General features: G+C 38.3%; 1 protein-coding gene across 1 annotated transcript; it reads left to right on the top strand.

Moving 5' to 3' along the window:
- Positions 1 to 7,787: 7,787 nt before the first annotated feature.
- Positions 7,788 to 10,912, top strand: LOC114535418 (uncharacterized protein K02A2.6-like). The gene is made up of 3 exons (XM_028556732.1): positions 7,788 to 7,994; positions 8,250 to 8,994; positions 9,036 to 10,912. The coding sequence occupies exons 1-3, from the start codon at positions 7,788 to 7,790 to the stop codon at positions 10,910 to 10,912; spliced, it is 2,829 nt and encodes a 942-aa protein (XP_028412533.1).
- The last annotated feature ends 269 nt before the right edge of the window (positions 10,913 to 11,181 follow it).

Below are 11,181 nucleotides of genomic sequence, written 5' to 3'. Positions count from 1 at the left end.
GGAAGTACATTGAAAACGATTGTTGCCATAAGACTATGGAAGTAATTTATGTGGGAAAACACGATTGCCAACCTCGACAAAAAAAAGTTAAACCAAACAAGGAAGACGTGAAAAGAATCTTGCAAACTCGTCCGACCATTACAACAGGACAGTTACAGGTTAAAACGGTCTGTGAAGCACTTTTAAGTGGGGGAGATGTTGAGGATGTGAACAAAACTGCAATGACATACAGTAATCCGAAGCAACCGGAATACCTGAGAAGCACGATAAATAAAGAAAAAAGACCGGGGGGCTCGGAGATTGAAGCAATCCGTTTGTTAAGAGATTACTTTATCAAAAGAAAATTAGACGAAAATTTAATTCTTTACGTTGGCAAAGATTATGTCTTACTTTCCTCTGAAGAGAAGATACGCTTGGGGGGACTTTTAACACTTGGAGTTATCGAAGAGCCTGTAAGCCTTGATGGTTGTGAGAGTCTCACAAAAGACTATTCAGAGATAGAACTGACGACCTATAACCCTGTTCTACGACGAAATACAAAGCTTGCGAGCATGTTTGCTAAAAAGCCTGGGGAGAACTCTCAAAACGTTAAAACATTAGTGGAGACGTTTGATTCTTCTGTAAACAAAATTCTTCCAACCCTGGCACAAGAGCACAACCTGAATTTTTAAGAATTCAACGGCCGTGGATTGGACCCACAATACTATGTCGGGGATGAGGGTGGAGCTCTCTGGAAAGGTTTATGTTTGGCAAAGGGGGATGAAATTAAAAATAAAACTATTTCAGATCGATTTCACTTTAAACAAGATCTAACTCGCCATTTGGTACATTTCCAAGACGAAAAGGATAAAAAGTCGTTTCAAAAATTGATGGATGATGCATATAACTCCCCGACAAGTGTTGATGCTGACAAGGCAGGGAAGGCTCTAGATCGATTGATTGAAAAAAAGTTGAGTAACGTCAAAAAATTGCAGTCATACAAGTCATGGTGGTGGAGGAGAAGTGCGAGGTGGCAAAGATGGTGCCGAACAGACACGTCGACTCATGCTTCCTCAGCCGAAGTGGCAAATGCAAAATCTGTGCGAGCTTCTGGCTATCGAAAGAATCTACTTGATGTTGTGACATCTGAATGTGCAAACGCAGTAATTGAAGCAGCTGAAATTCGACGTCAGTCACTTGGCCTAAAAACAGTTGGTTGTGGCCCATCTGCCTCAGATCGACTAGAAACAGCACAATCAAAAACTAGGAAAGAAGTAGACCAATCAGCAAATGCCATTCAAGACATTGCTAACCGTTCAGATCTCACAGATACGGTGGATGATATTGAAATTACTCAGAGTCAATTTAGAATTAACACAAGAGATTCGCACAGAGCTGACAAGAAGAAACGAATACAAAAAACTAAATCTGACAGTAAAAGCTGTCATATCACGAAAAAACAAAAGGCATTTTTCAAAAAAATGGTTGACGGGGTTCAGATGGACGTACTTGCTCGCGAATCGTCCTTAAATAGTTTTACGTTTAAAGTCTTAGATACTATGGGATATTTGGAAACAATTATTATTATGCAAGATGGATCGTCTTGTTCTTCCTCATGGTGTAAACATCGGTGTCACCACTTAGCCTGGATACTTCACAACATATTTCGTTTTCCGTCTGACAAACCTATTATACATCGTATGAATTATACTAAAGAGCAGTGGAAGTCTATTCTCCAAGCATACCCAAAAAATATGCAGGTTACTAACGTCAATGGTATCACAGAGGACCAACAGGTTTATGAAGTAGCTATTCGCAAATCTCCTAAAGACGCCAAATGTGCTACATGCAAAGGCGATTTGTTGTTTGGTGATCTGCAAGTTTCAACATCTGGTCCGTATCGCACAGTACAACGACTTTGGGTGTCGCGAACATTCTTTTTTTGTCCGCGATATGAATGCATCAGCAGTTTGTCCCGTAATTCCTTTATCCATCCTTTTAGACAACATATGAATATTAATTTTCATGTATCTTTGTCGTCAGAGCAAAGACAAAAACTTTGCGTGTGACAAAGGGAAATGTCATTTGAAATGTTTTCAATAGTTAAAGTTGATTAATAGTTAACGTTCAAGCAGGTTAATTATAAGCAATTTGTTTATAAAGTTATGTCCAAAGATATCGAACTTAAAGATATCGACTACGGTAATATACAACTATTAAAAAGATACGGTAATATACAACTATTAAAAAGTTAAATGCTTAAAAAAACTTGTGGATCCAGCCAGGTTTTTTGGAGGGGTGCTGGGTAACCGGCGGCCAGTCAAGCGTTGTAGACGCGAGCTTCTAGGGAGAGGGGGGGCATGCCCCCCCCCGAAAAATCTTTAAAATTTGTCTCTGAAATGACATTTCCAGTATTATGACAACACATTTTGAATTTGTGCGCACCCCCCCCCCCACGCGCCCTTCCCCTAAATCCGCCACTGTATAAAAAAGATATACTATTGAAGTTATGTTTCTCAATCTTGTAGCTTGTGTCACTCTTTAACGATAAATTAAGCATGAATTTTATGCATTTATGGATTTGCCAAATGACTCGCATGGCTCGCATGGATTTGCTGAATGACTCGCATGGCTCGCATAGATTTGTCAAATGGCTCGCATGCATTTGTTCTGGCTCGCTGACTCGCACAGTTACAAAACTCTCTAAAAACTATCCACATATAAAGATACTTCTTCCAAAATATAAATGCCATTGATGTTTTTTTAGCAAAGTGAACAAAGTGTTTTAAAGTGTTTTTAGACTATGCATGCATCTTGAAATGCAATTCCCTGGCTTAGAAGTTACTTCCACAATCTTTCTTTTGACCAATTCCGGTGGCCCATTACATTTATATTTCTTTAGTAAGGAAGTTAACCAGCTTTTTGGAACATCAGAATACTTAATTGCCGCAAATGCAACTGTTATAATAATCTTACAATCTTCATGAAAAAACTCATTTTCCTTATGATGGCCTGAAAAAAGAACATTTAGTATATATTTACTCTTCTCAATATATCTAAATACCTGTAAATGGTATTTATTCACTATAAATATAAAGCATCTAAAAACAGTCTTTTATATTGTTTAGAGATTAGTATCACACCATATTATCACAGGCACATAGTAAGCCATGCTGTGACACACACTTTACATTTGACACATGCCTAAACTACTGACTTCACTGTATATTTATAAAAACCAGAACTTCCTATTTTTTAAAATAAGCATCATATATAAAATAAGCATTATATATAATTAAAATTAATAAGTAAAATTCAGACTATGCATACAACACAATTAATTTTCTCACCAAGGTATGGTTGTACCCCCTTCGTACACTTCTTCGCCTTTCATTCATGACATCTATAACGTGTTGCCGAATAGCAACCTTATCAAAGCCAACAGGCTCAAATATGTAATCACCTAGTTCATTGACAAGAGCATCCAGTTGTTCCGTTTCTTGCTTGTTTTTTCTGAATATGGGAATATTGTTTGCAGGCCATTTCTTTATGGGTTGCAGCTCTTACAGCTTTTTTCCTATATTTAAGTTTTAGCATAATTAGATAGCAGTAACAGGTAGAAATATTAAAGTTGGCCTAGACCTTTTCTACAATTTCGGATATGCTGGCCATTTTCCTGATAATGACCATGGCCATTGCTTTCAAATGACAATCATTATTGATGATTGCAACAAGCAAAGATAGTTTCAAACTCATATTCCATAAGCAAATTTAAATTAACATGATACAATCAATCGAGATGTTCATCTGGGGTTGGTTGTATAAAACTCTGTACTACATTTAACTCATGTTATTGGCCATGTTATTGGATTATTGGCCATGCAATTCTGTCCTTAACTACAGTTAAAAGTTAATTATAGTCGTTTACACAATTGCCTCATAAAGTGGTTTTCCAACTTGATCACCTGAAATTTTTAACACCTTTGAAATTATTCTTGGACCTAGTTATAATGACAAGTTCCTAAATAATAGATCATCATGCTAATTTGAGCATCCCATTCTCTGAGAGACATTTTATTATAATGTGGGGGTAATTGGGAGGAAGAGAGAAGGGGAAACAAAAACACAAGTAAAAAATGTTTGGAAAATAATGTACAAACAAAATAACTTTCATTTTAAATTTACATGAGATAAGATGGAATAAATCTTAGAATATTTAATCGATCTAAGACTTTTCATGCATATAAATGTAAACTACTCCAACAAACATCTGCCACACAAATATAAAGAAAGGGTCCAACACAAGGATTGTTAATGGCTAAACAAAGCATTTTAAATTGTTTATGCGTGCAACTTTTGAAAAAAATGGCTGTCAGTGTTATGCACGTTTGTGGCATTACATGTACTATTACTTACTTTGCATTATACACACATTTTTTTACTTTGGTGCACTTGAACTCCTTCTTTAATGGCTTTTTACAGGAGATCAGAATGATTACAGGACTCTGTTGTCTTTTAGACATCCTGCCGAGAGAGGACAAGTTGCTGAAATTTAAGTTGTGAGCCTACTGTATCGAGTGTATTCAAAATTAATAAGCATTTAATAGTCTATACAAGCACTAGTACTAGTGGTGTGTTGCCCCATCCTCTGTAGAATTGATGGTAGTTTGAAATTTTCACCATATAATACAGGGGCTGTGGAAGATTGTTAAGTGGCCGGGGACCAGTATGGAAAGTAAGTGCTCACCGTGTCACTTGTGCTGTGCACAACAAGGAAGTTGGTGCACAACTTGGTGCACAAAATTAGTAGTTAGAGCACAAAAATTAGTAATTGGTACACAGAAAGTTGCCACAAATAATTTGGTGCACAAAATATGATAAATGATAGTTGACATTTTATAGAAACAAACTTCAGAAACAAACAGAGTACTTTGTCTTTCTTTGACAGAGATAAGGATGTAGCTAAAGATGCCACACTAAGCTCTGGTGATGTGGCAGAAGCGGTGGAACTTTCTAGTTGCACAAGTACAACTCGAAGTTTTTCAACATTAAGAAACAAGGCCGTCAAGTAAAAGTAAAAATCCTCAAGTAAACAAGAGAGCAACTCTGCCTCAAAGTGGTGAAAATCAAACTAAAAGTCATAAAAACAATTCTCATCCCAGCATATCACTTGGTGAGGTAAAAACTAACATTGTGTCTATTAACCATACCTCAGTTCCAAAATATATAAGGGCAAAAGTGTCTGTACCTTTAGAGCATCAGCAGTTCCAGCTGTCTTAATACAAGTAACTGAAGTAAGAACACCTGTCCCTGAAGTGACACCAGGAAATGATTTGTTGAGATCAGATGACGATGGCGATGACAGTGATGATAGTATTAACAAAACATTAGGTTCAACAGGGGTTGCGTCAACACCTGTGACATCAAAATTCGGTCAGTACATGATAGAGCCATATCAAAAGATGAAAGAAAGGAGAAAGGTGAACAACATTGTCGAACTGGTGAGTGAAATTGATTGTTTACAACTTTACCCCTTAACTGAGAAAGATGAGAATGAATTTCATGACAATTCTGGTGCAATTCATCAGTGCGAAATATGTTTCACCTTGTACAAATATAAAGCTTCCCAACTTACATCTGCTAAGGCTGCCAAGAGGCTGTCCAGAGACTGTAAGCTCTGTACTAGGAGGTACCTTAGCCAAGACAGGATGAAGAAACTCATGGATGGTGAAGAACCCTACTGGTGCAAGTTAAAGAGTTCTACTATTCAACATATGCTGTGTTCTCATGATGGACAAACGCATTTTAAAGCTCTTACCACACTGAATGGGGAACGAAATTTAATGGCAAAACATTACGAAGCAGCTGAAACCTTAGTAAAAAGTGTGTTAGTTTCCATTAAGGCTAAGTCAGCTGCGATTCATTATGAAGAGCAGGTGGCATTTGCATATTCTCTCGGGGCTCAAGTTGGATAGAGGCTAGATCGATAGATCGTAAGTTAGTTCCTGATCTTGTGAGATGTATGCTTCAGGTAATAGATGAAACAACAAAAAGATAACTATTAAAATGCCTTCCTAGTACAGGACGTCCACCTCACTACTTGATGGCATTAGATAAGGCAACTGTCAATAAAAGAACAAACCAAGGTGTTGTTATTTGCCAAACAATTGATGGTGCTAAAGTTCCAATAGCTGTTGGGGCACTAGAGGTGTATACACCTAATCAGGTTGGCAGTGTAGAGGGAGGAAAGGCAGAGGATTCTGCCGAACAAGCCCTAAAACAAATTAAGGAGAAATTTGGTAGTTCAACACTTCATCATATGGTTGGTTCACATTTTTAGTTATTGCTCACATAGTACTTGATAACACTTGCAGCATTCTATATAACAAAAAGTGGTAATATAAAATACAAGGAGTATGATCAGCAGGAGGATGATTTAAAATACGTTACAGTTACTTAGTGCTAAAATCAGTGGTAATTTTATGTGCATATAGGTAGATGGTGTTTATCAAGCCAGTGGATTTCAGGAAACCATCCATGAAGGAGATAACAATCTGTTTCTAAAACAGGTCCACTGGGATCCTTTCCACTAAATTAACCTTCCCGTCACTGATGTCAGAGAAAGCTGAAAACTTCTCAGAATCACTCAACTGAGGTTTTTTTGGGTAGTTAGGACCGCCAAATTTTGTATTTTAAATATTTAGCAACAATAAAAGTTAATAGGGAATAATATTTTCCTTGACTTATGGTAACTTCTGCATTGAATATTATTTATTAAAAATATTTCATGAGTTTTGATTGGCTGACAACCGCCAGTGAATTCTTCACATGACCATTGCTGAGACTTTGGAATAATTAGTTAGGTATAATTATTATTCAATGACGTAATATTTATATGTGTATATAAATGATTTCTGATATGAAATATACATCTTTTTACACTGAATGTGGAGTACATAACATGGTGTCAGGTGTGGGACTTTTTTGAACAAAATGGAACAATTAAAGCCTCCAGGTGAACTTTGCCTGGAAGGAAACTTAGCAGAAAATTGGCGAAAGTGGATTCAAAGCTTCAAACTTTTCCTCATTGCGAGCGAAATTGGCGAGAAAAGCGAGAAAGTCCAGTGTGCCACATTTCTACACGTGGCCGGCGAAGAAGCTCGTGCCGTATATAACGCCTTCGACTTTGCCAAGGAAGGTGATGAACACAAAATCGATATCTTAAAAGACAAATTCAAACAGTACTGTGAACCACGAAAGAATTTAACGTTTCTACGCCATCAATTTTTCACACAATCACAAGGACCAACTGAGACAATGGATGCTTTTGCTACCGATTTAAGAAACAAAGCTAAACATTGCGAATTTAGTACATTGACTGATAGTCTTATACGTGACAGAATAGTCGGAGGAATCAGAAGTGATCAACTACGAGCAAGATTACTTCGTGAAGCGGACCTATCCTTACTAAAAGCTATCGATATATGTTGTGCAAGTGAAGCAAGTGCAATGATGACGACGGCAAGTCCCTTCATGCACTGCAAAGATCTAAATTTACTTACCCGAGTAAATCGCTAAATCCAAGGTTGTATTCAAAACAACATCAGTCAACCCAGCAGTCAAACTATGGCTATGTGCAACGAAAGTGTGGACATTGCGGTGGAGAACATTCTAGTTATCAAAAGGCCTGTCCAGCTTTTGCCAAGATTTGTAATAACTGTCGAAAGGAAAACCATTTTGCTCGAGTTTGTCGATCGAGATTAGTGTCAGTGAATAAGCAAGCATTCCAAGTTGATATCCAAGACAAGATGGATGATTTTTTCATCGGAATGGTGGAAAATTCTAGCGACGACGACTGGACCGAAAATATTATAATAAACAACAAAGCTATTGAAGTTAAACTTGACACTGGCGCACAGTGCAATGTCATGTCACGCAATGTTTACAACAGCATTGTTCAAAATAACATCGCTCAAAATAACATTTTCCCGATTGTTGCATCGAATGCCAGATTGGTAAGTTACTCAGGGCACAAAATCACTCCAGTTGGAAAAACAAGATTTTAATGTCAGCGAAAGAACAAGTTCTATCAAATCACATTTCAGATAATAGATGAAGATGCTCCATCACTGCTGGGCAGGAAAACCTGTTTGGAATTGGGATTAATTGAAAGAATCATGAATTTGCATCGATCTGATGGTGACAACAAAAGTGGCGATGACATTCTCAATCATTATCCAGACTTATTTTCTGGTCTTGGTTGCATACAGTCAGTTGGAAAACATCACATTGAAGTAGATCCTAATATAAAGCCAGTCATTCATCCACCAAGAAAAGTACCTGCTGCATTGCGCCACAGAATACTAAAGGAATTGGAACGGATGGTAGATCTCGGGGTGATTGAAAAACAGTCTGAGCCAACCAGTTGGGTAAACAGTATGGTAACTGTCGTTAAACCCAACAAGTTAAGAATATGCATTGATCCTCGTGATTTAAATCGAGCCATCCGACGTGAGCACTACCCACTGCCAACTGTTGAAGAGGTTGTATCGCGACTTCCAAAGGCCCGGGTATTTTCTACCCTTGATGCCAGTTCTGGTTTCTGGCAAATAGAGCTTGATGATAGCAGTTCCACATTGTGCACCTTCAATACTCCATTTGGAAGGTATCGCTTTAAGAGACTTCCATTTGGCATTTCGTCAGCTCCAGAGGTTTTCCAGAAAGTTATGACAACACTGCTCGAAGGACTTGATGGAGTTGAATGCATCGCAGATGACATTTTGGTATGGGGGAAGGATATCAGCCAACATAACCAACGCTTGAGGTCTGTCCTTGATCGGTGTCAAGAAAGGAACTTGAAACTGAATCGTGAGAAATGTGAGATCCAACGCACTCAGCTAACCTATGTGGGTCACTTACTTACTGCTGATGGTTTACAACCTGATCCGGAGAAGATACGTGCAATCCAACAGATGCCAGAACCAGCTGATAAGCAAGCTGTTATGAGATTCATGGGTATGGTCCAGTATTTAGCAAAGTTTTACCAAATTTGTCAGAAATCAGTGCACCATTGCGAAGTCTTCTTGAAAGTAAGACAGAATGGCATTGGGGAGAGTCTCAGAAGAAGAGTTTCCAACAGCTGAAATCTCTAGTTGCTTCAACACCAGTGCTGAAGTACTATGATGTCAATTGTCCTGTAACATTGTCGGTCGATGCCAGTTCACATGGCCTTGGTGCAGTGATAATGCAAGATCAACAACCCATTGCCTATGCATCAAGAGCCCTTACTAGTAATCAGCAAAAATATGCTCAAATTGAAAAAGAACTGCTTGCTGTAGTCTATGGTTGCAGCAAGTTCCACCAGTACATCTACGGCCAAACGGTAAAAGTGGAAACCGATCATAAACCACTTGAAGCCATCTTTCGAAAGCCCTTGCACCAGACGCCACTTCGATTGCAGAGAATGTTGCTTCAGCTTCAACGTTACAGTCTGGAAGTAACCTACAAACCTGGCAAAGAAATGTACCTCCCTGATACATTAAGCCGAGCGCATTTAAATGAAGAGAAAGAAAGTCTTCTTGATGAAGAATTAGAAGTTTGTCTTTTGGATCTGGAACTGCCAATTTCTCCAGAGAAACTAAAAGAATTTCAAGATGCCACAGATCAAGACACAGCCTTACAGAACTTGAAGACCGTAATATTGAGCGGGTGGCCTAATACGAGAAGTCAAGTACATCCCGACATTCGAGAGTTCTGGTCGTACCAAAATGAGCTCACTTATATGCACCAGTTATTGTTCAGAAATCAGAAGTTAATTGTTCCGAAGGTCCTGAGAGGTGAAATGCTTAAAAGAATACATCAAGCTCATTTGGGAATCGTCAAATGTAAGCAGAGAGCACGTGAAATACTCTTTTGGCCCGGCATGGGAAATGAAATCGAAGAAATGGTTTCAAAGTGTCCAACTTGTAACGAAAACAGGAACAGTAACATCAAACAGCCCTTGACTCCTCATGAGATACCAGACCGGCCATGGGCAAAGATAGGAGTTGATTTATTCGAGTTCAAGAACACTAACTATCTTCTGTGTGTCGACTACTATTCTAAATTTCCAGAAGTAGCTAAGCTTCCGAGTTTAAAGAGTTCAGCAACCATCACTGCATTAAAGTCAATTTTTGCCCGTCATGGAATACCGGATGAGGTCGTCAGCGATAATGGACCACAGTTCGCAAGTGTTGAATTCAAGAACTTTTCCGAAGTTTGGGAGTTTCTTCACATCACTTCGAGCCCTGGGTATCCTCAGTCCAATGGACAGGTTGAAAGAACAGTCCAAACAGTAAAAAAATTACTAAAGAAAGCTGATGAAAGTGGCCAAGATCCCTATTTATCAATACTGGAATACCGTAATAGTCCTTTGGATAGCTTTAATAAATCGCCAGCACAACTGCTTATGAGTCGCAGATTGAAGAGTCGTCTTCCGACCATTACATCATTGTTACAGCCACAAATCCAACAAAATGTTGTGAAAAAATTGCGATCAAGTCAGCAAATCCAAAAGAAATACTATGACATTGGGTCAAGAGTTCTACCGCCCCTTCGCAAAGGAGAGGTTGCAAGAATGCAAAGGAAAGGAAAGTGGGTACAAGTAACTGTCATTGAGCAACATGATAGGGCACCACAATCGTATCTGGTACAGACTCAAGATGGTCGAATATTCAGACGAAATCGACGACACCTTTTAAAGACTAATGAAAGGCAGTGTGACTCATTCAATGAGGACTCAGAAGAGGATACCCCACAGACGGAACACGTACCAATGCAGACAGAACATTTACCAGTTGAAGAAGAGAAGCACGCAAATACAGAAGGAATCCAGATCACGAGATATGGACGCAGAGTGCGTAAGCCACACCGTTACAGAGTGAATCAAGATTGAGTATCCAGAACATATTTAGTATAACTGTGAGAAAACATTGAGAAAAAAAAAACATTTAAAACTTTATAATTTCTTCTGACATTTATTAAATCTTCTTGAATGAGGGAGATGTTGAGACTTTGGAATAATTATTTAGGTATAATTATTATTCAATGACGTAATATTTATATGTGTATATAAATTATTTCTGATATGAAATATACATCTTTTTACACTGAATGTTGAGTACATAACAACCATGTGCATATACAGTATATGTATATCTGTTG

The sequence above is a fragment of the Dendronephthya gigantea genome, unplaced genomic scaffold, assembly GCF_004324835.1.
Source record: "Dendronephthya gigantea isolate DGI-Jeju-01 unplaced genomic scaffold, DenGig_1.0 000117F, whole genome shotgun sequence".
In the NCBI taxonomy this organism is placed as follows: domain Eukaryota; kingdom Metazoa; phylum Cnidaria; class Anthozoa; order Malacalcyonacea; family Nephtheidae; genus Dendronephthya; species Dendronephthya gigantea.
This window is presented reverse-complemented; position numbering and strand designations above follow the sequence as displayed.